General features: G+C 39.5%; 2 protein-coding genes across 2 annotated transcripts in view; one reads left to right on the top strand and one right to left on the bottom strand.

The window, feature by feature from the left end:
• Positions 1-5,803, top strand: part of LOC138363101 (hemicentin-2-like) — a 37,120-nt gene extending 31,317 nt beyond the window's left edge. Inside the window, exons 5-7 of the mRNA XM_069322088.1 lie at positions 2,127-2,210; positions 2,388-2,472; positions 5,232-5,803. Of these exons, the coding sequence (XP_069178189.1) occupies positions 2,127-2,210; positions 2,388-2,472; positions 5,232-5,395 (333 nt within the window). The 3' untranslated portion in view covers positions 5,396-5,803. The remainder of the gene's footprint in view (positions 1-2,126; positions 2,211-2,387; positions 2,473-5,231) is intronic.
• LOC138363365 (uncharacterized) overlaps positions 1-25,925 on the bottom strand; it is a 325,989-nt gene that overhangs the window by 86,775 nt on the left and 213,289 nt on the right. The gene's annotated exons all lie outside the window — the stretch shown is intronic.

The raw sequence follows: 25,925 nt of genomic DNA, 5'->3' as shown, positions 1-25,925 counted from the left end.
TTGTGCCCCTCAATGGAATTCGGAAATGCATTTTCTGTATTCAAATATTCGGTAACCGAGTGGTATTGTATCGCTGGCAAGATTCGGTTCACGCCACACGTACGGTATCTTATCGTCTCTCACATGCAACCGATGAGTCACAATAACGTGGCTAACGTGACTTGAGAATGGTCCAGGACGGTCCGAAACGTCGTCGTCCCTTCACCTTCTAGTGTGTGGTCTGGTCAAAATCCTCTCTCACTCTCCCCGCATTGGACGACGACTTGTGCTCTAGCTATGTCAGGTCAGGAAAGTGGTTCCCAACCACGCCAGCGCGAGCCTGGCGGCTTAATCCATTTGCCGAGACGACTAATTACCTCGCATTAAACAGCTTAGGCGAGAGACAGGAAGCTACAGCCGCTACATTGCAGAACTTGTCCTTGTCTCGCGTAAATGAAATCAGCAACTTGGACTGGTCGGTAGAGCGATGATCTTAATTATTGCAGGGTCAGCGTTCGATCCCCGAATGAAATGAAATTATCAGGAGAAAGGGCCAAGCCATTACGAATATATATAGCACTTGGAAGGGGTCAGGATAAGGATTTGGGATGTGACGGGAGGTGAGGGAAAGGAATGGTGCCCAACCACTTGGACGGTCGGGTATTGAACGCCGACCTGCATGAAGGGAGACCATTGCCCTACCGTCCACCGTCTTCGATCCCCGAAGTGGCAGCATGCTTTCACCCTATCTATATATCCCAGCTCCTTGTTCTCATCTTCCCTGCACAGAGATATAGGGGGCGTATTGGCACTGCGCTTTGTCCTCGTGGCAGCTTTACCACCCGCACCCTTAACACACTGCACCAGTTACACTGAAGCACTTTGTCTCGTGTTGGTGAGAGGAAGTTTAGTATGGTCGCGAGGACCAAAACTAATGCTAATGATCGGAGCACTAATAGGGTGCTAATGATCGGAGAACTAATAGGGTGCTAATGATCGGAGAACTAATAGGGTGCTAATGATCGGAGTACTAATAGCGTGCTAATGATCGGAGCGCATAGACTCTCGACTGCTCAATAATGTCCTCTTTTCTGGACAAAAGATCTACTTGAAAATCTGGTTAAGTATCGATCGTTAATAAATAATGTAGTTTAAAAATATGAATTTATTGCCTCCGTTTATAATATTATGAATTATAATTATAGTTTAATTAACAGAAGGTAGCCCGGTAGGAGAGTTTATCTCTGAACATCTACAGATATATTTCTTGAAGATTAACTACGCTGTTCGCTAGTTACTGCTATACGTAATAACCGCAGACAACGACAATTATGAAGAATTTTGAGCTGTCGTTAATTAAGAACAAATTACAAGCTTTGGTCGATAATTTCACATCTGCGGCGATAATCAATCAGTTATAGTATTTTAAAGCACGTAGTATTAATTTACGTACTTCATTCCAATACAATAATCCCGTATTAAAACCATCGAAAATTAGCTACCAACATTTTGCAGCCAAAATCAAAACAAGGAGCCCTTGGGTTCAAATATAATCAAATAGTGACATATTACAATCAACTTGGCCGCGCTTCAAGTTATAACCCTTGACCTGTAAACATTTCCTCAATCGACGTAACTGAACTACGTCTTACCTAACTACGCCTAACTACGCCTTAGCCTATGGGTTAGTAATACCTATATACAAAATGTAAATAACAAAAAGTATATTCACAGAAGCCTTTTACAGCGTCTAATGACAGGTTTCTGTAAACACAATATATTGTAATTCGAGCCTAAAAATGTTCCAATAACACGTTGGTTATTAATAGCATTTTATATAACAAAAAAGTTTATTATACCTTACTTAGGATTCATCCTGCCAAATGGTGTCTAGGGCCAGTATTCATCAAGAATTTACCCATAAACTGACGAAACCAGTACATCTTTCCTTAATCACAGAGGCTTGACTTACATATATTAAACACTTTACGAGATTCAAACCTTCATAATCCAAGGTTATTATCGTCATAAAGACCTCATAGTGCTCACGAGCTCACAAATTGCTTAATAAACGTCAACAAATTCGCCATCATTGTTCAGAGATGTACAGGTTTCGTAGGTGATCTTTCGATCTTATCTTTCCTCAGGTGGTGACCTATGATTCGCCCAGAGGAGGCATTACCCAGGTGACAGAGAGAGGCAACAAAACCCGTGGGTACCTGCTTATACAGGTAAGGGAGAAGCAGAGAGAGAGAAAAGAGAGAGAATGACAGAGATATAGAGAGAGCATGTGTGTGAAAAAGACAGAAATATTGATTATAGATGCTGTCTGCTTATAAGCTTAATTATAGAGAATATATAATAATCTCCAGTTATCCTCAAGTTAATCATACTCCCTTCTACTACAGGACGCCAAGGCTTCAGACACCGGGAACTACTCCTGTGCTCCCTCCAACACCACCCCCACCACCCTCAGGGTCCACGTCCTCAATGGTGAGTGTTGGAGAGAGGGGAAGAGAGGGAGGGTGGAGTGGTGGAGAAGGGGGGAGGTAGAGGACGTTGCTCCCTTCAACACTTCCGCCACTGCTCTCAGGGTTCAATTCCCCAACTCTGAGGGTTGGAGGGAAGGAGAAAGGAAGGGAAAGATGAAAAGAGAGAGAGAGAGAGAGAGAGAGAGAGAGAGAGAGAGAGAGAGAGAGAGAGAGAGAGAGAGAGAGAGAGAGAGAGAGAGAGAGAGAGAGAGAGAGAGAGAGAGAGAGAGAGAGATTAAACAAATTACCTCTCCCAAAACCAGCAATAATAGTAATAATAATAATAATACTAATAAATTGATCATTAAATAAAAAGCCAGGACGGTACATTTAGTTAAGATAAAGCTCTGTGTACCGGGCCCAGTACCGTACCTACAAGAGAGGTACCGCTAGTCTGCAGGTAGCTGCAGGTACACTACACAGGGAGCACAATCGGCTCTCACCTTCTCTTCTCATTCTTACCTCAAGTATATATAACCCAACCCAGCTCGAATAACTTTTAATCAACGTTTAATCAAAGTTTAATCAACGTTGATTCACAGCTGCTTCATCAGTGTTGCGTCAGTGTTGTTGGAATATTATCAACACTGAACATTCCAAAGAAAACTATTACAAGACACGCCAAAAATTTAGAATTGAAATATATAATTTTGATAATAATTATAATAATGCTAATAATAATAAACAATATTAAAAAAATAAAATCAGTCCTAGCTAGTAAACTAGAAAATAACAATAGTGATATATAATAATTAGAAGAATAATAATAATAGTTTAAAATCAATATTTACCTATTCCCTCTTCCCGTACCCAAACATACACCTCCCCCAAATATACACAACCCCCCCCCCCCCAACCAAATGCTAACATCAGCTAAGCATCATACTGTCTTACCGTTGCCTGGAGCTCCGGCAACCCGCTTACCAAATTGCAATCTTTGCCACTATAGCGGAACTTATGCATTAATTAATCCTGGAGGGGACATTATCCCCGGCCTGCTGGCTCAGGCTTCAACAAGGCAACGGAGGGCGGAGCGCATATCTCCTTAACTTAGTGGTTGAATTTAACGTTGTTGTTGGCATAAGTGAGTTCATTTGTCAGTAGTGTGTGTGTGTGTGTTCTCTCTGTCAGTGATATTGTGTTGACTGTTTGTCTCTCTTTCTGCCCCAACGGTGGAGGCCAGACTCTTGGCCTCGCCCAACTTTCTATCGTGAATGGTCTGGGGTATGGGACGGACATAGGATGGTCAGGATAGGTCTAAGTTAAATAGTTTAAGAAATATTTATAATTATATACAACCCCGAGCCATTTTCTCAGTCAAGTGTGGGAGTTAATAGTAAAATATGGCGGGTGATTAACGTAGACTTTGTAATATCTGAGTTCTAAAATTTCTAAGATCAATACAGTTGGTTCAGTGGTTAATATATATTCATGTATTCATATATACATAGATAGACAGACAGATGGATAGTTAGATGGATGGACAAATTGAGAACTTGATTGATACATTGATTGATAGATGGGGGTGGATATATGGGATAGTAGAATGGATATATTGATTGATAAATAGGTGGATGGATAGATAGTGATGGACGGACAGATGGTTGGATAGAAAGATTGATAGCTAGTTAGAGGTATAGATAAGTGGATGGATAGATCGATGGATATATGGATTAATAGATGGATAGATTGATGTATGGATGGATGTATGGATAGATGATGGATGGATAGATGTATGGATAGAAGATGGATGGATAGATTATTAGATGGATAGATTGTTAGATGGATCGATATATAGATAGGTGGACCGAATGATAGATGGATAGACAAATGTATGGGTAAGTAAGAAAATAATATCAGTGAAAAATACTCTAAATATAATAGTTACCCCTTTACTCTGAGAAAGAAGGGCGACCGAAGAAACCTTTGACGTTGTGGGAGGATCGTTTATTTTATGTGAGTATGGGCAAATTATGAATAGCAAAAAATTTCTGTTAATTTTCCCAGGGTAGTGTATTACTACCAAATTTTTTGTTATGTTTATTTTGAAAATATTTAGCTGTGTTGCCGGCGGGCAGTGAAAAGAATCGTCGTGGGGATCTGAGTGAAATACTGGCACGCAGTTTCCTTTTTTTTAATTCTTTAGACCTCGATTAGCCTGTATTCATCCCATACCAGAGACCATTCACCTTGGACAGACAAACAGATAAGCAAACAAACAGATATTATATATAACAGATATATACCGCAATTGGACAACCTTATTATTTTATATTGAATATTGAATCTAATTGTATATATTTTATATTGAAAGTTAGTAAGCTTCAAGAGATAAATATTAGAAACTTTTTAAGGCACTACGGGCTCACCATAGCCCGTGCTACTTGGAATTTTGTTCCAGGTAGCAAATCTTTAACAACAACAACATAGAAACTAGACAGTTTGACCATGATAGCAGAAAACGTCACGAAGTTATCAGTGGATAAATACACAAAGTTGACTTTGCGACAGAATGATCAGAACTTCCTACATTATTCCCTCTATTCATATATACCAAAGTTACTTTTCTTTAATGATCTTGATATATAAATAGTTTTCCGAATAATTCCTTGAGAGATGCATTAAAATGTAGAATAATTTCCACGATTTTCTCAGTCTCACATAAAAACAAGAATCAAAATTTTTCGTTGTGCCAAATGACATATGTATTTTTTTCTACAGGTGAGACTCCAGCTGCCATGCAGACCAGTGGAGGTGTGGCCACCGTCGCCCCGCCCACAAGCCACGCCTACCTGCTCCACCCACTGCCACTTCTGCTGCTGCTCCTACTGGTGGTACACGCCTGCGACCCCACCCAACCAGCAACCTTTTGTAGAGTTATTTGAGGGCGTGTGGGTATTTGCGCGTAGAGGTCTGGGTGTGTGGACGTTGGCGTGAGTGTTTGTGGAGGTGGGTGTACATTGGTGTGTGTGTGTGTGTGTGTGTGTGTGTGTGTGTGTGTGTGTGTGTGTGTGTGTGTGTGTGTGTGTGTGTGTGTGTGTGTGTGTGTGTGTGTGTGTGTGTGATTGTATGAGTAGGTGTCGTATCGTGCGGTAATTTGAGGATGGAAATGGGAGGGCGTGTGCTTGATGTGTGTGTGTGTTTCTGAGGTGTCAGCGTGCAGTTGTGTGTGTGTGTGTGTGCCACACACCCCAAAACGGGTGTGTGGGCGTGTGGTTGGTGGTGTGGAGCGAGGAAGGGGGGGGGGAGGCGCCTGGGAGGACGATTTCTTTCTAATGTGGGAGAAGGCTTACCGTGGGTGCGTGAGAGGGAGTAGAGATTCAAGTCCACTACGGGCTCACCATAGCCCGTGCTACTTGGAACTTTTGTGTTCCGGGTAGCTGAATCTATAACAACAAGTAGAGATTGCAAGTATTTTGCAGGTGTCTCGCATGACAGTGTGGGTGTGGCATGACAGTGTGGGTGTGGCATGACAGTGTGGGTGTTGCATGACAGTGTGGGTGTGGCATGACAGTGTGGGTGTGGCATGACAGTGTGGGTGTGGCATGACAGTGTGGGTGTGGCATGACAGTGTGGGTGTGGCATGACAGTGTGGGTCTCGCATGACAGTGTGGGTCTGGCATGACAGTGTGGGTCTGATATGACAGTGTGGGACTGGCATGACAGTGTGGGTGTGGCATGACAGTGTGGGTGTGGCATGACAGTGTGGGTCTGACATGACAGTGTGGGTCTCGCATGACAGTGTGGGTCTGGCAGGACAGTGTGGGTGTGGCATGACAGTGTAGGTCTGATATGACAGTGTGGGTCTGGCATGACAGTGTGGGTCTGGCATGACAGTGTGGGTCTGGCATGACAGTGTGGGTCTGACATGACAGTGTAGGTCTGGCATGACAGTGTGGGTCTGGCATGAGAGTGTGGGTCTGGCATGACAGTGTGGGTCTGACATGACAGTGTAGGTCTGGCATGACAGTGTGGGTCTGGCATGACAGTGTGGGTCTGGCATGACAGTGTGGGTCTGGCATGACAGTGTGGGTCTGACATGACAGTGTAGGTCTGGCATGACAGTGTGGGTCTGACATGACAGTGTGGGTCTGGCATGACAGTGTGGGTCTGACATGACAGTGTAGGTCTGGCATGACAGTGTGGGCCTGACATGACAGTGTGGGTCTGGCATCACAGTGTGGGTCTGACATGACAGTGTAGGTCTGGCATGACAGTGTGGGTCTGGCATGACAGTGTGGGTCTGGCATGACAGTGTGGGTCTGGCATGACAGTGTGGGTCTGACATGACAGTGTGGGTCTGGCATGACAGTGTGGGTCTGACATGACAGTGTGGGTCTGGCATGACAGTGTGGGTCTGACATGACAGTGTGGGTCTGGCATGACAGTGTGGGTCTGGCATGACAGTGTGGGTCTGGCATGACAGTGTGGGTCTGGCATGACAGTGTGGGTCTGACATGACAGTGTGGGTCTCGCATGACAGTGTGGGTCTGGCATGACAGTGTGGGTCTGGCATGACAGTGTAGGTCTCGCATGACAGTGTAGGTCTGGCATGACAATGTAGGTCTCGCATGACAGTGTGGGTCTGGCATGATAGTGTGGGTCTGGCATGACAGTGTGGGTCTGGCATGACAGTGTGACTCTGGCATGACAGTGTGGGTCTGGCATGACAGTGTGACTCTGGCATGACAGTGTGGGTCTGGCATGACAGTGTGGGTCTGGCATGACAGTGTGGGTCTGACATGACAGTGTGGGTCTGGCATGACAGTGTGGGTCTCGCATGACAGTGTGGGTCTGGCATGACAGTGTGGGTCTGGCATGACAGTGTGGGTCTGGCATGACAGTGTGGGTCTGGCATGACAGTGTAGGTCTGGCAGGACAGTGTGGGTCTGACATGACAGTGTGGGTCTCGCATGACAGTGTGGGTCTGGCATGACAGTGTGGGTCTGCCATGACAGTGTGGGTCTGGCATGACAGTGTGGGTCTGGCATGACAGTGTGGGTCTGACATGACAGTGTGGGTCTGGCATGACAGTGTGGGTCTGGCATGACAGTGTAGGTCTGGCAGGACAGTGTGGGTCTGACATGACAGTGTGGGTCTCGCATGACAGTGTGGGTCTGGCATGACAGTGTGGGTCTGGCATGACAGTGTGAGTCTGGCATGACAGTGTGAGTCTGGCATGACAGTGTGGGTCTGGCATGACAGTGTGAGTCTGGCATGACAGTGTGGGTCTGGCATGACAGTGTGAGTCTGGCATGACAGTGTGAGTCTGGCATGACAGTGTGAGTCTGGCATGACAGTGTGGGTCTGGCATGACAGTGTGAGTCTGGCATGACAGTGTGGGTATGGGCTCGCACATGTCAAAACGTGGGCATATGGACGCTAATAATAACATTTTGTATACATAGGAGTAAGTATAGTGTTACAGGGCTGTATCACTATCTGTATAGTGATACAGTGATAATGTTCCAATATATACTATACTATATAGTGATACTGTACCACAATATATACTGTCTGGGATTGCGTGTATATGTATGGGCGTATGTGCTTGTGATATGGGTGTAGGAGCTACGTCCATCAGCCAAGTATACCACTACCGTATATATTATACTCTGTATATATATGTATGTATATATATATATATATATATATATATATATATATATATATATATATATATATATATATATATATATATATATATATATGTATATATATATATATATGTATATATATATATATACAGATAGATAGATACTCCCTCTGGTTAGATTTGTCAGAACCCTTAGCCTCGGAGAAGAAAATAAATTACATTCGAAGGAGCTATTTTAAACTTCGTGTATGATCTTGTACATAGTCGTCTCCTGCTTTATACATATATTTATATATTTTTTTTCACCACCTGATTGTTATACATTATATATGCGACATTTAGGAGTATTAGGTATCTGTAAACATTCGTGAATAAGGTGATAAAATTGTGACAGATGTCTTGCACGGGTTGAGAAATATTTTATAAACATACAGGCACTTGTCCCCCCCATACGTTGGTGTGAGTGTAGGGGGGGTGTTATAGAATATGGCTAGAGGCGGAGTGGTTGAATAATTCTATCGGAAATCTTATTCATATTCAACTGAATATTGGTCACTTGATAATGAAGTGGAAAACTTTCTACTTAAATGATTATTTACACTTAAATGGGTCTGACACTTGTCACAGCAGGATGAGTCTCGCTAAGAGTCACCTATGAGCACCTATGAAGGGAGATGGGAAGTGATTTACAGATGGAGTAGAGGCAGCGTCACATATTCCATGCAGGTATAGAGAGATAGAGATAACGTTGATTAGGTAATCTTGCCCAACCTTCTCTTCAGTTGTCAAGGGCACCATGTGAGGGGTACACTGCCAGGGGACTCCCAATCCTACTGCCACCAACAACCAGTGAGAATACAGGGTAAGTTTACCCCAGTCCTATCGTCAGTTTACCTCAGTCCTCTCGACAGGGTAACAACCTCTCTACATAAAGGGATTGAACATATTCGGCTATTTCCACTAATTTGTATTCATTTCTGTCTGCCTCAGAAGATGCTGATGTGTGTTTTATCGAAACGCATCCCATAGCAACACATTAGGTCCATGAAATGGGTGATATTATCTTTTGTGAGAAATTTTCAAATTTTTGTTCGAAGTGAAAAGAAAGTTAGATGAATAGAAAACATTCATACTAGATTCGTTGATTTAACCTTTCTTGTAATTTACAATAAAATTCATGTATATATATATATATATATATATATATATATATATATATATATATATATATATATATATATATATATATATATATATATATATATATATATATATATATATATATATATATATATATATATATATATATATATATGTGTGTGTGTGTGTGTGTGTGTGTGTGTGTGCGTGTGTGTGTGTGTGTGTTTGAGGTACAGGTTAGTGCACATACATTCCATCCTCTCTCCCTAAAATAAGATTGTTTGTACAAAGGAAGTTTTCTGCATGGATTTGTCATCACACGGATTGGATTCTCCACAAATTCCTGAATCAAATCTTTTTTTCCGGATGCACCCAACTTTCAGAGGTAAGCTAAATCACTTTTAACGTCGTGAAAATGACCTCTGTGTTGCCCTACGAAGGGCTTGAAAAAATAAGAACTATCGAAGGAGTTTGTGAAAATCCAATTCCAATTATAGATTAAGTTTACATACATTCCAGCATTTTGGATTTTTGCATTAATGATGAAGATTTGTAAATAGAAACCCAAGAGGTCAGTCAATATTTACGAGTAAGTGTAAACAAGGGCCAATAATATGTAAATACATGTCATACAGAAACCTTCATATTCACAGAAATCGGGTTTTAACAAGGCTGAATGTTTATATATATATATATATATATATATATATATATATATATATATATATATATATATATATATATATGACAATGTCAGACCAACAGGAAATTCCTGTTTCATATTCCTCCGTGGTCTGACATTGTCACATTCTTAATCACGTATTTATTTTCGTGATATACACACACACACACACATATATATATATATATATATATATATATATATATATATATCAGCTCTAAGAAATCCTGAGTATCTAAAATGTTATCTATAGAGGTGTATGAATAATTTGAGAGATAAGCTCTAAGAGAACCTGAATATTCACAATAATCAGATCTTTAAAAAAAAGGCCAAAATACATACAAAAAAAGGCCAAGGAATAATTATAATTTTTGTAAATTGTTTATCCCTAAAGACGCCTGGTTTTCAGTAATTACCTATCACAAAAGCTCGTGAGGTTGAGTTGAAGACCATCATTTTCCATCGGAGACGAAAAAAATTCTACCCAAGGAAAATAAATTAAATATATACATAAATGAATATACAAAATATACATAAACTCTCAGCATTTATAAATCTCTCTGTACAAGGATTAAAAAAGAAATTACCGATAGCCCTACAAAAAAATCCTTGTGTGGTTCCAAAAATCCAAAGAATTTTTTAGTGTGTACGTTTAAATATTTATTGAAAGGACATGCACGCCACACGGACAAAATTTATTTTACCTTTGTGTAGATATTGTGATAATGAAGTTGCAGTCTCTGACTGGGGGAGGAGTGTAGATGTTTGGACTTTTGTGGACTCTTTTGGTAATTCCATTTTCTTGTAAATATTGTAAAATAAACTTCCTTTATATATCTAATTTGTCGTATCATTTACCTTCTGTTCCATACTCCTCTCACTGTTCCAGGAGTTTAGGGGTAAAGGACGAGAAATACAGAAAGTAATTTTGAGAGAGTGAATTAGAGAGAGAGGATGAGACAGAGACAGCGAGAGAAAGGGAGAAGGAGATAAAGGGAGAGAGAGAGAGAGAGAGAGAGAGAGAGAGAGAGAGAGAGAGAGAGAGAGAGAGAGAGAGAGAGAGAGAGAGAGAGAGAGAGAGAGAGAGAGAGAGAGAGAGAGAGAGAGAGAGAGAGAGAGAGAGAGAGAGAGAGAGAGAGAGAGAGAGAGAGAGAGAGAGAGAGAGAGAGAGAGAGAGAGAGAGAGAGACAGAGAAAGAGAGACAGAGAGAGAGACAGATATATTATTATTATTATTACTGTATTATTATTATTATTAACATTAATATCTATGATAGAGTGATGATTTGGTTAATAACCTTAATGTTAGTTTAACACTAACAAAATCCGGTGTTTGTGGAGGTAATGGGAGGTAGAGTTATCAGTGATAACCTTGATAACAATGAGAACAATGTTGGTTATGATGTTTGATGACGAATTGGAATGACAGCAATTAATCACATGTTGGAGAGACTCGTCCTGGTTTATTGAAGAGAGTTGATGAACACGAAAAAGCAGCAACAAAATTTGATAAGAATAAAGCCATTGCCTACCATTCCTGGATGTTAAATCAAAGGATAGATTTTAATAACAGTAGAATTCTTGACAATTGCTCAAATATCAAATAAAGACGCCTAATAGAATGAGTATGTTGACCAGACCATACACACTAGAAGGTGAAGGGACGACGACGTTTCGGTCCGTCCTGGATCATTCTCAAGTCGACTCTCACAATCGACTTGAGAATAGTCCAGGACGGACCGAAATCTCGTCGTCCCTTCACCTTCTAGTGTGTGGTCTGGTCAACATATTTTAGCCACGTTATTGTGACTCATCGCCTGAAAATAGAATGAATAATTACAAAACTTCTATAGAGGACAGTAAAGAACCATAAATATTTTAGTAAAGTAGATGAGATTAGCTGAAAAATTATTCTTACGGAAGCAAAACTAACTAATCTCATTAATTCACACAAGCACAGACGACCTTGTTGGCGTCCAGGATATAGAGAGAATAACTCCGCCGAACCCCTGCCCACAGTTCCCGGAAATCAGGATAATTGAGCATTTTTCTATAACTGCAACAGCCATCCCTTGGTGAGTCCCCGGGGAACATAATCACAACAACGTCTAATGATGAACTCCAAGTGATGGGCTCAACCCAGATTTATAAAAGCAAACTCCTATAGAGCCTTGTCCAGCTTTCGGGGTATTCATGCCCATGCCACCTCTTGGATGGCTTAATCTTCATCAATCATCATCAGCTTGTGTACAGTAACTTGAGAAATGATGTAAGTTACATCCTTCACCTTCACTAAGAAGCTACTTACAAGCATAGAAGGCTTATACTATTAGATCAGCAACACGATCATATTCAGCCGAACAGATTTATATATTTTAAAGTACTGAATTGCCAGGAGTATGGTTCCCTGGAAGACCAGGTTCGAATCCTTCAGGGATCTTAGAGTTTACAGTTGTACATTGGTTTGGGAACCATTCAAGCTTTCAAGGAACACAAGATAATTACCCACAGCCCCTGTGCATGGGACCAGTCACTACGCTCTCCGAGTAATTATTTATAAAGCGAACAACACAAGTGTTCGATGCAACGTAATTAATGGTAATGGCAATTAATGGCATGTTTGATTACCACATAATATATATATACAACTAATTGGTCCATTATTAGGAACATGCTTAGCACCTCACTACTTAAGTCTGAACTGATCCCTTAACACACATGCAGTAATAATAATAATAATAATAATAATAATAATAATAATAATAATAATAATAATAATAATAATAATAATAATAATAATAATAATAGTAATAATAATAATATTAATAATAAAGCATATAAATACGAAAAGAGGAAAAATACGTGGACTTTGATATAACAATTTAAAGAAGCCACGTTTTTACCTATCAATTAGAGCTCTGCTGAAGTTTTAATTTTAACTAACATAAAAAAAAATCAACCAAAAAGTAATATTTTCAAAGAACTAGTAGCTGCAATGTCAGCTAAGTTGCCATCATGAATCCTGAAGACATGTCGGCTAAGTTATCATCATGTCAGTTGAGTTGAAAGGAAGGAATTAAGATTCGTGAAGTGTCTGGGACGACTCTGACACGAGTAAATATTTCCGTGTCCAAATGTCATTTAACTTTGCACCAGGGATGTCGTCGATATGAATCCTCTGGGAATTAAGAGCAATCCCGCTGCCAAGTTTGTGGCCGCCACTGGCAGCGAGAGATCACGGAAGGAGATACAAGCGGGGCCGCCCAGAGAGAGGAGAGATGGATGGGTGAGGACAGACACGAGATGATAAAATGGAACAAGAAAAAAATTACATTTATAAGTCATATTATAGGGACCCATTGCCTCGGAGAAGAAAAATAAAAAATATTCAGAGAAGACCTTGTAGATCCTTACTGAACACTTGGATATTTTGTTATATTATATATAAAAAAATATTATATATGTCATATTATATATATGTAAATATTATATATGTCATATTATATATATGTAAATATTATATATGTCATATTATATATATGTAAATATTATATATGTCATATTATATATATGTAAATATTATATATGTCATATTATATATATGTAAATATTATATATGTCATATTATATATATGTAAATATTATATATGTCATATTATATATATGTAAATATAAATATATATATATATATATATATATATATATATATATATATATATAAATATATATATATATATATATATATATATATATATATGACAATGTCAGACCACGGAGGAAAAATGAAACAGGAAATTTCCTTAAGTACTTTCGTATATTAAATACATCTTCTTCGTCGACCTTCTGAAGATGTATTTAATATACGAAAGTACTTAAGGAAATTTCCTGTTTCATTTTTCCTCCGTGGTCTGACATTGTCACATTCTTAATCACGTGTTTATTTTCGTGATATACATATATATATATATATATATATATATATATATATATATATATATATATATATATATATATATATATATATATATATATATATATATATATATATGCAGAAAATCCACAGAGAAATATGAAATGAGGTGAACGTTTCGGCTTTGTTAAAGCCTTTGTCAACACCAGACTGACTCAGAGTCAGTCTGGTGTTGACAAAGGCTTTAACAAAGCCGAAACGTTCACCTCATTTCATATTTCTCTGTGGATTTTCTGCATAAAATGATCAGTGTTTTGTGATCGTCAATTGCATATATATATATATATATATATATATATATATATATATATATATATATATATATATATATATATATATATATATATATATATATATATATATATATATATATATATATATATATATATATATATATATATATGTCGTACCTAGTAGCCAGAACTCACTTCTCAGCCTACTATGCAAGGCCCATTTTGCCTAATAAGCCAAGTTTTCATGAAGTAATTGTGTTTCGACTACGTAACCTACCTACCCTAACCTAACCTAACTTTTTCGGCTACCTAACCTAACCTAATCTATAAAGATAGGTTAGGTTAGGTTAGGTAGGGTTGGTTAGGTTCGGTCATATATCTACGTTAATTTTGACTCGAATAAAAAAAATTGACCTCATACATAATGAAATGGGTAGCTTTATCATTTCATAAGAAAAAAATTAGAGAAAATATATTAATTCGGGAAAACTTGGCTTATTAGGCAAATCGGGCCTTGCATAGTAGGCCCAGAATTGCGTTCTGGCTACTAGGTACGACATATATATATATATATATATATATATATATATATATATATATATATATATATATATATATATATATATATATATATATATATATATATATATATATATATATATATATAATTATATTTTATCAACCACAATGAACGTCGATAATAAGATTTCACTTACCTGGGCCCCTATTAAAGCCGCGAACCCCCGACCCCCAATAGTGAGAGACGGAAGCTCTAACAGGCACAGTTACTCAACTGCCACAATAACAATGGATTCCAGAAGGACCTCACTGCTGCCCAATCTTAAAGATACTGAATAACAAAGAGTCATTGATTTAGACGTAAGGAAATTATTTTATATTATCATATAATTTCCCCAGAGACTGTAAGGATTTCAACTTTTCGTTATCCGTGAAAGCTGTCCAGCAAGACCCCCGTTAGCAGGTTATAATCTATTTTTTTTTTACTCTTTATTGTTTTGACCTCAATTGTAGAAACTTTCATTGTTGGAAAATATCTACTTTGGACTTCCCAAAGTATCCATTTTCTTTTTTAGCCGAGTTAGCCCTGGTTGCCGGCGGCGGAGCGTTTAACATCTTCGTTTTCTTCTGACGGGGAGACTAGTAAAAACCTCTAAGCGACCCACAACTTTCATCACTAAAGGACCTCCCACTGGATTAGTTACGTCTGAAGATCGTCTCGCAATGGCCTTGTTTTCCACGGTTTAGTGTACTTATCTCTTTATATGTCTATCTGTGAGTCCAAAGCTGCAGGCCAGACGCTTGGAGCTAGCCTCACGCAAATTGGCAGAGAGAATGGTCTGGTGTACGGGATGAACATAGGATGCACAGAATGGTAGATGGATAGAAGATCAGATGGATGGATTAGATGGACGAATTTGTTGATGGATCCATAGATGTGGAAATAGATGGATAGGAGCGAAAGATGGATGGATAGAGAGCTGGATAAATAGCTGGAAAGATAGATGAATATAATAGATAGATGCTAAACGAATAGATGGATGGATGTATTAATGGGTAGATAGATTACTTAGATGGACAGATGGGAGATAAATAGACAGACCTGTGAAATAGTGGGTACCCCCTTAGTATATATATATATATATATATATATATATATATATATATATATATATATATATATATATATATATATATATATATATATATATATATATATATATATATATATTTTTTAATTTGTGAGGGTACCACTTCTGGTGCCAATGTGGGGACCCATCCCCACATATATATATATATATATATATATATATATATATATATATATATATATATATATATATATATATATATATATATATATATATATATATATATATATTTATATATATATATATATATATATATATATATATATATATATATATATATATATATATATATATATATATGTCGTACCTAGTAGCCAGAACTCACTTCTCAGCCTACTATTCAAGGCCCGATTTGCCTAATAAGCCAAGTTTTCCTGAATTAATATATTTACTATAATTTTTTTCTTATGAAATGATAAAGCTACCCTTTTCACTATGTATGAGGTCAATTTTTTTTTATTGGAGTTAAAATTAACGTAGATATATGACCGAACCTAACCAACCCTACCTAACCTAACCTAACCTATATATATAGGTAAGGTTAGGTTAGGTAGCCAAAAAAAGCTAGGTTAGGTTAGGTTAGGTAGGTTAGGTAGACGAAAAAACATTAATTCATGAAAACTTGGCTTATTAGGCAAATCGGGCCTTGCATAGTAGGCTGAGAAGTGAGTTCTGGCTACTAGGTACGACATATATATATATATATATATATATATATATATATATATATATATATATATATATATATATATATATATATATATATATATATATATATATATATTATTAAATATGACAGAAAAAGTAAGATTAATAATTCTAACACGAATTTTCTCAATCTTTCGTACATTTCTTTTCACTGTTGGAGGTAAATCAAAAATCAATTCTCCAAAATTCATTTTTATTTCTAGTCTGACGCGACACGAGCGCGTTTCGTAAAACTTATTACATTTTCAAAGACTTTAGTTCACAAATACACAACTGAATAGAACTTACGCATCTCCGATTTTATATCTACATTTGAGTGAGGTGGAAGGGGTGATGTGGCATTAACACAAGACAGAACAAGATGTGGCATTAATAGGGTATTAATTTCATCAACACAAGACAGAACAAGAGTATTAATAGGGTATTAATTTCCTCAACACAAGACAGAACACGAAACAATGGGTATTGAATAGAAGTGTATGTAGAAAGCCTATTGGTCCATATTTCTTGATGCTTCTATATTGGAGCGGAGTCTTGAGGTGGGTAGAATATAGTTGTGCATTAATTGGCTGTTGATTGCTGGTGTTGACTTCTTGATGTGTAGTGCCTCGCAAACGTCAAGCCGCCTGCTATCGCTGTATCTATCGATGATTTCTGTGTTGCTTACTAGGATTTCTCTGGCGATGGTTTGGTTGTGGGAAGAGATTATATGTTCTTTAATGGAGCCCTGTTGCTTATGCATCGTTAAACGCCTAGAAAGAGATGTTGTTGTCTTGCCTATATACTGGGTTTTTTGGAGCTTACAGTCCCCAAGAGGGCATTTGAAGGCATAGACGACGTTAGTCTCTTTTAAAGCGTTCTGTTTTGTGTCTGGAGAGTTTCTCATGAGTAAGCTGGCTGTTTTTCTGGTTTTATAGTAAATCGTCAGTTGTATCCTCTGATTTTTGTCTGTAGGGATAACGTTTCTATTAACAATATCTTTCAGGACCCTTTCCTCCGTTTTATGAGCTGTGGAAAAGAAGTTCCTGTAAAATAGTCTAATAGGGGGTATAGGTGTTGTGTTAGTTGTCTCTTCAGAGGTTGCATGGCGTTTCACTTTCCTTCTTATGATGTCTTCGACGAAACCATTGGAGAAGCCGTTGTTGACTAGGACCTGCCTTACCCTACAGAGTTCTTCGTCGACTTGCTTCCATTCTGAGCTGTGGCTGAGAGCACGGTCGACATATGCGTTAACAACACTCCACTTGTACCTGTCTGGGCAGTCGCTGTTGGCATTTAGGCACATTCCTATGTTCGTTTCCTTAGTGTAGACTGCAGTGTGGAAACATCCGCTCTTTTCCATGACTGTTACATCTAGAAAGGGCAGCTTCCCATCCTTTTCCATCTCGTAAGTGAAACGCAGCACGGAACTCTGCTCAAATGCCTCCTTCAGCTCCTGCAGATGTCTGACATCAGGTACCTGTGTAAAAATGTCGAGATGGAAAACTTACGAGATGTCACTTACGAGATGGAAAAGGATGGGAAGCTGCCCTTTCTAGATGTAACAGTCATGGAAAAGAGCGGAGGTTTCCACACTGCAGTCTACACTAAGGAAACGAACATAGGAATGTGCCTAAATGCCAACAGCGACTGCCCAGACAGGTACAAGAGGAGTGTTGTTAACGCATATGTCGACCGTGCTCTCAGCCACAGCTCAGAATGGAAGCAAGTCGACAAAGAACTCTGTAGGGTAAGGCAGGTCCTAGTCAACAACGGCTTCTCCAATGGTTTCGTCGAAGACATCATAAGAAGGAAAGTGAAACGCCATGCAACCTCTGAAGAGACAACTAACACAACACCTATACCCCCTATTAGACTATTTTACAGGAACTTCTTTTCCACAGCTCATAAAACGGAGGAAAGGGTCCTGAAAGATATTGTTAATAGAAACGTTATCCCTACAGACAAAAATCAGAGGATACAACTGACGATTTACTATAAAACCAGAAAAACGGCCAGCCTACTCATGAGAAACTCTCCAGACACAAAACAGAACGCTTTAAAAGAGACTAACGTCGTCTATGCCTTCAAATGCCCTCTTGGGGACTGTAAGCTCCAAAAAACCCAGTATATAGGCAAGACAACAACATCTCTTTCTAGGCGTTTAACGATGCATAAGCAACAGGGCTCCATTAAGGAACATATAATCTCTTCCCACAACCAAACCATCGCCAGAGAAATCCTAGTAAACAACACAGAAATCATCGATAGATACAGCGATAGCAGGCGGCTTGACGTTTGCGAGGCACTACACATCAAGAAGTCAACACCAGCAATCAACAGCCAATTAATGCACAACTATATTCTACCCACCTCAAGACTCCGCTCCAATATAGAAGCATCAAGAAATATGGACCAATAGGCTTTCTACATACACTTCTATTCAATACCCATTGTTTCGTGTTCTGTCTTGTGTTGATGAAATTAATACCCTATTAATGCCACCTCTTGTTCTGTCTTGTGTTGATGAAATTAATACCCTATTAATTCCACCTCACCCCATCCACCTCACTAAAATGTAGATATAAAATCGGAGATGCGTAAGTACTATTCAGTTGTGTATTTGTAAACTAAAGTCTTTGAAAATGTAATAAGTTTTACGAAACGCGCTCGTGTCGCGTCAGACTAGAAATAAAAATGAATTTTGGAGAATTGATTTTTGATTTACCTCCAACAGTGAAAAGAAATGTACGAAAGATTGAGAAAATTCGTGTTAGAATTATTAATCTTACTTTTTCGGTCATATTTAATAATATATATATATATATATATATATATATATATATATATATATATATATATATATATATATATATATATATATATATATATATATATATATATATATACATATATATATATATATATATATATATATATATATGTCGTACCTAGTAGCCAGAACTCACTTCTCAGCCTACTATGCGAGGCCCGATTTGCCTAATAAGCCAAGTTTTACTGAATTAATATATTTTCTCTAATTTTTTTCTTATGAAATGATAAAGCTACCCATTTCATTATGTATGAGGTCAATTTTTTTTTATTGGAGTTAAAATTAACGTAGATATATGACCGAACCTAACCAACCCTACCTAACCTAACCTAACCTATCTTTATAGGTTAGGTTAGGTTAGGTAGCCGAAAACGTTAGGTTAGGTTAGGTTAGGTAGGTTAGGTTGTCGAAAAAACATTAATTCATGAAAACTAGGCTTATTAGGCAAATCGGGCCATGCATAGTAGGCTGAGAAGTGAGTTCTGGCTACTAGGTACGACATATATATATATATACATATATATATATATATATATATATATATATATATATATATTTATATATATATATATATATATATATATATATATATATATATATATATATATATATATATATATATATATATATATATATATATATATATATATATATATATATATATATATATATATATATATATGCAGAATAACCACATATGAAAAATAGAAAATGCTTAACGCGTTTTCGGCTAATTCGCCTTCATCAGAGCAAAGTAGAATGAAGATAAGTTTGCTGATCAGACCTTTATATCCGCCTGGGCAGATCACCTGACCACCAAAAATAAGTGGAGAGGAATTATAAGAAAGAAGGTAACTGCAGAAGGCCTATTGGCCCATACAAGGCAGCTCCTTTTAATATCTCCAAGTGCCATACGTGTTTAAATGATTGCTATATTGTTTTGACGTGCTATATTGAGGCTTAAATAGGGATCCAACTTGTACATACCGGGGCTCACATTAAGGCTGTTGTTACAATGTTTGATCAGAGCAGACTCGATCACGTTTCGTTCAACAAAATCCTTACTTTTAACAATACATTTTGCCCCTGTGAAGTCGATAGAATGATTACATAAACTGGAATGTAAATACAATGCACTGGATTGCTGGGCTGTACGAATAGCATATGAATGCTGTTTTAAACGCGAGGGTCTAGTAAATCTTGCCCCAGCCCTGAAGAACCTTAATATTAATCTAGTGTTCAAAAATGATAATACAGTTAAGTCCATGTTAATTAAGAACTCGCCCTCGTCTGTAGCAGGTTGTGTGTATTCCATCCCTTGTAATGAGTGTGCATGTGTTTACATCGGCCAGACTGGTAAATCTCTTTCCTCGCGTTTAAAACAGCATTCATATGCTATTCGTACAGCCCAGCAATCCAGTGCATTGTATTTACATTCCAGTTTATGTAATCATTCTATCGACTTCACAGGGGCAAAATGTATTGTTAAAAGTAAGGATTTTGTTGAACGAAACGTGATCGAGTCTGCTCTGATCAAACATTGTAACAACAGCCTTAATGTGAGCCCCGGTATGTACAAGTTGTGTGTGTGTACTCACCTAATTGTGTTTGCGGGGGTTGAGCTCTGGCTCTTTGGTCCCGCCTCTCAACCGTCAATCAACTGGTGTACAGATTCCTGAGCCTATTGGGCTCTATCATATCTACATTTGAAACTGAGTATGGAGGCAGCCTCCACCACATCACTTCCTAATGCATTCCATTTACTAACTACTCTGACACTGAAAAAGTTCTTTCTAACGTCTCTGTGGCTCATTTGGGTACTCAGCTTCCACCTGTGTCCCCTTGTTCGGGGACACAGGTGGAAGCAATTTCAGGTGGAAGCAACTGGGCAATTTCCTCTGTGTAAGTGACTTATTATAGATTAGTGCTAGAGGTATGCTGAGGGCCTGTGCTGCTTCTTTTAACATCCATGACGATATTCTGTGTAGCTGTAGCTACATCTAGTGATGCTAGCTATATTCTTACTTCCTCCGTTGTTACCTCAATATTTAGTAGTTTCTCATCAGGAGGCAGCTTCCTCATCTAGCTCTGGGAGCTGTTCAGGCTCAGTAGTGAACACTCCATGGAAGCTGGCATTGAGCTCCTCACCAATTTCTTTATCATTTCCTATATACTGTCCTCCCCATTTTTGTAACCTGGTCACTTGGTCATTCACTGTCATTTTCCTTCTTATAAGGCTATGAAGGATTTTAGGTTGGCTCTTTGCTTTGACGGCCCATATCATTTTCATAGTTTTTTTCTGCCAATCTTCTTATGATTATGGAGTCATTCCATGTCCTGTTTCATCTATTCCGGTTTACCTCTGTCCTTTGCCTTCTGAATTTTCTCTACTCCCTCCTGCTTTTTCTTCTTGCTTCCTGGCACTGTCTATTGGACCACGGGAAGTTATATGTTCTCCTACTGTTTACCCTTAATGGTGGAATGATCCTCTCTTACTCCTCTTTGCACCTCAGTTTTACTTGGTCCATCATTTCTTGGACCGTCTTCCCTCTACGGTCCTCCTCCCATCACACACTTCCCAGACACTCTCTTACTTTCATGTAGTCTCCTTTATTATAGTCTGTTCTCCCTTCTCTCACTCCTTGTCTTATGGGCACTGTTCTGTTTGTGTGTGTGTGTGTGTGTGTGTGTGTGTGTGTGTGTGTGTGTGTGTGTGTGTGTGTGTGTGTGTGTGTGTGTGTGCTCACATAGTTGTACTCATCTAGTTGTGCTTGCGGGGGTTGAGCTTTGTCTCTTTGGTCCCCCCCCCTCTCTCAATCGTCTATTAACAGGAGTACAGATTCCTGAGCCTACTGGGCTCTATCATATCTACACTTTAAACTGTGTATGGAGTATGCTTCCACCACATCACTTCCTAATGCATTCCATTTAATAACTACTCTGGCACTAAAAAAAAATATTTCTAATGTCTTTATGGCTCATTTGGGCACTCATTTTCCACCTGTGTCCCCTAGTGCGTGTGCCCCTTGTGTTAAATAAACTGTCTTTGTCTACTCTGACAGTTGAATAGGGCCTGACAGCTGAGTAGACAGCGCTTCGGATTCGTAGTCCTGAAGGTTTCGGGTTCGATTCCTGGTGGAGGCGGAAACAAATGGGCAGAGTTTCTTTCACCCCTGATTGCTCCAGTTCACCTAGCAGTAAATAGGTACCTGGTAGTTACATAACTGCTACGGGCTGCTTCCTGGGGGGGGGGGGCGGTCACAAAAAGAAGGCCTTGTCGAGGACCGGGCCACGGGGACGCTAAGCCCCGAAATCAAATAAAAAATCATCTCAAGATAACCCTATCGATTCCTTTGAGAATCTTGTATTTGGTAATCATGTCCCCCCCCTAACTCTGTAGTCTTCCAGCGACGTGAGGTTTAATTCCCGTAGTCTCTCTTCATACGTCATTCCCCTCATTTCGGGCACTAGTCTGGTGGCAGTGTGTGTGTGTGTGTGTGTGTGAGTGTGTGTGTGCGTGTGTGTGTGTGTACTCACCTATTTGTACTCACCTATTTGTGCTTGCGGGGGTTGAGCTTTGGCTCTTTGGTCCCGCCTCTCAACTGTCAATCAACTGGTGTACAGATTCCTGAGCCTACTGGGCTCTATCATATCTACATTTAAAACTGTGTATGGAGTCAGCCTCCACCACATCACTGCCTAATGCATTCCATCCGTTAACTACTCTGACACTGAAAAAGTTCCTTCTAACGTCTCTGTGGCTGTGTGTGTGTGTGTGTGTGTGTGTGTGTGTGTGTGTGTGTGTGTGTGTGTACTCACCTAATTGTACTCACCTAATTGTGCTTGCGGGGGTTGAGCTCTGGCTCTTTGGTCCCGCCTCTCAACCGTCAATCAACTGGTGTACAGATTCCTGAGCCTATTGGGCTCTATCATATCTACATTTGAAACTGTGAATGGAGTCAGCCTCCACCACATCACTTCCTAATGCATTCCATTTGCTAACTACTCTGACACTGAAAAAGTTCTTTCTAACGTCTCTGTGGCTCATTTGGGTACTCAGCTTCCACCTGTGTCCCCTTGTTCGCGTCCCACCAGTGTTGAAAAGTTCGTCCTTGTTTACCTGGTCGATTCCCCTGAGGATTTTGTAGGTTGTGATCATGTCCCCCCTTACTCTTCTGTCTTCCAGTGTCGTGAGGTGCATTTCCCGCAGCCTTTCCTCATAACTCATGCCTCTTAGTTCTGGGACTAGTCTAGTAGCATACCTTTGAACTTTTTCCAGCTTCGTCTTGTGCTTGACAAGGTACGGGCTCCATGCTGGAGCCGCATACTCCAGGATTGGTCTTACATATGTGGTGTACAAGATTCTGAATGATTCCTTACACAGGTTCCTGAACGCCGTTCTGATGTTAGCCAGCCTCGCATATGCCGCAGACGTTATTCTCTTTATGTGGGCTTCAGGAGACAGGTTTGGTGTGATATCAACTCCTAGATCTTTCTCTCTGTCTGTTTCATTAAGTACTTCATCTCCTATTCTGTATCCTGTGCCTGGCCTCCTGTTTCCACTGCCTAGTTTCATTACTTTGCATTTACTCGGGTTGAACTTCAACAGCCATTTGTTGGACCATTCACTCAGTCTATCCAGGTCATCTTGTAGCCTCCTACTATCATCCTCTGTTTCAATCCTCCTCATAATTTTTGCATCGTCGGCAAACATTGAGAGGAACGAATCTATACCCTCTGGGAGATCATTTACATATACCAGAAACAGTATAGGTCCAAGGACTGACCCCTGCGGGACTCCACTTGTGACGTCTCGCCAATCTGAGACCTCACCCCTCACACAGACTCGTTGTCTCCTGTTGCTTAGGTATTCCTCTATCCACCGGAGTACCTTCCCTCTCACTCCAGCCTGCATCTCCAACTTTCGCACTAGCCTCTTGTGTGGCACTGTATCAAAGGCTTTCTGACAATCCAAAAATATGCAGTCTGCCCACCCTTCTCTTTCTTGCCTTATTTTTGTTGCCTGGTCGTAGAATTCAAGTAACCCTGTGAGGCAGGACCTGCCATCCCTGAACCCATGTTGATGCTGTGTTACAAAGTTCCTTCGCTCCAGATGCTCCACTAGTTTTTTTCGCACAATCTTCTCCATCAGCTTGCATGGTATGCAGGTTAGGGACACTGGCCTGTAGTTCAGTGCCTCCTGTCTATCCCCTTTCTTGTATATCGGGACTACGTTAGCTGCTTTCCAAGTATCTGGCAGTTCCCCTGTTGCCAGTGATTTGTTATACACTATGGAGAGTGGTAGGCTCAGTTCTCTTGCTCCTTCCTTTAGAACCCAAGGGGAGATTCCATCTGGGCCTATAGCCTTCGTCACGTCCAACTCTAGTAAACACTTCCTTACTTCCCCACTGGTAATCTCAAACTCTTCCAGTGGTTCCTGGTTAGCTATTCCCTCACTTACCTCTGGAATTTCTCCTTGTTCTAAGGTGAAGACCTCCTGGAATTTCTTATTCAATTCCTCACACACTTCCTTGTCATTTGTAGTGAATCCTTCCGCCCCTATCCTTAATCTCATAACCTGTTCCTTTACTGTTGTTTTTCTCCTAATGTGGCTATGCAACAATTTAGGCTGAGTCTTTGCCTTGCTTGCGATGTCATTTTCGTATTGTTTTTCTGCCTCTCTTCTCATCCTGACATATTCATTCCTGGCATTCTGGTATCTTTCTCTGCTCTCCAGTGTCCTGTTATTCCTATAGTTTCTCCATGCCCTTTTACTTTGCTGCTTAGCTAGCCTACATCTTTGATTAAACCATGGGTTTCTCATCTTCATTTCTCTGTTTTCCTTTTGGACTGGGACAAACTTGTTTGCTGCGTCCTTGCACTTCTGCGTGATGTAATCCATCATATCTTGGGCCGTCTTTCCCCTGAGCTCTGTTTCCCATGCTATATCTGTTAGGAATTTTCTTATCCCCTCATAGTTTCCCTTTCGGTATGCTAACCTTTTGGTTTCGGTATCCCTCCTCGAGTTCAATAACCCTTCTTCAATCAAGTACTCAAACACCAGTACACTGTGGTCGCTCATTCCTACTGGGTCCTCAAAACCGATTTCTCTTATGTCGGAGTCGTTCAGAGTGAAGACTAGGTCGAGTCTCGCTGGTTCGTCATTGCCTCTCATCCTTGTGGGTTCTCCGACATGCTGCGTTAAAAAGTTGCTTGTCACCACCTCCAATAGTTTGGCTCTCCACGTATCCTCGCCTCCATGCGGTTCCTTGTTCTCCCAGTCAATCTTTCCGTGATTGAAGTCGCCCATGATGAGCAGGTGGGATCTATTTCTACAGGCAGCAGAGGCTGCCCTCTCAATTATAGTGTTAACTGCCTTGTTGTTGTTTTCATACTCTTGACTGGGTCTCCTGTCATTTGGTGGAGGGTTGTATATTACTGCTACTACTATTCTTGGTCCTCCCATTGTTATGGTGCCTGCTATGTAGTCTCTGAACTCCTCACAGCCCGGGATGGCCATCTCCTTAAAACTCCATTCCCTTCTCATGAGTAGGGCCACTCCGCCTCCTCCTCTACCTTCCCTCTCTTTCCTTATTACTGTAACT

The sequence above is a fragment of the Procambarus clarkii genome, chromosome 10 (assembly GCF_040958095.1).
Source record: "Procambarus clarkii isolate CNS0578487 chromosome 10, FALCON_Pclarkii_2.0, whole genome shotgun sequence".
NCBI lineage: Eukaryota > Metazoa > Arthropoda > Malacostraca > Decapoda > Cambaridae > Procambarus > Procambarus clarkii.
The sequence above is the reverse complement of the archived record's forward strand: the minus strand, read 5'-3'. Positions and strand labels throughout refer to the sequence as shown.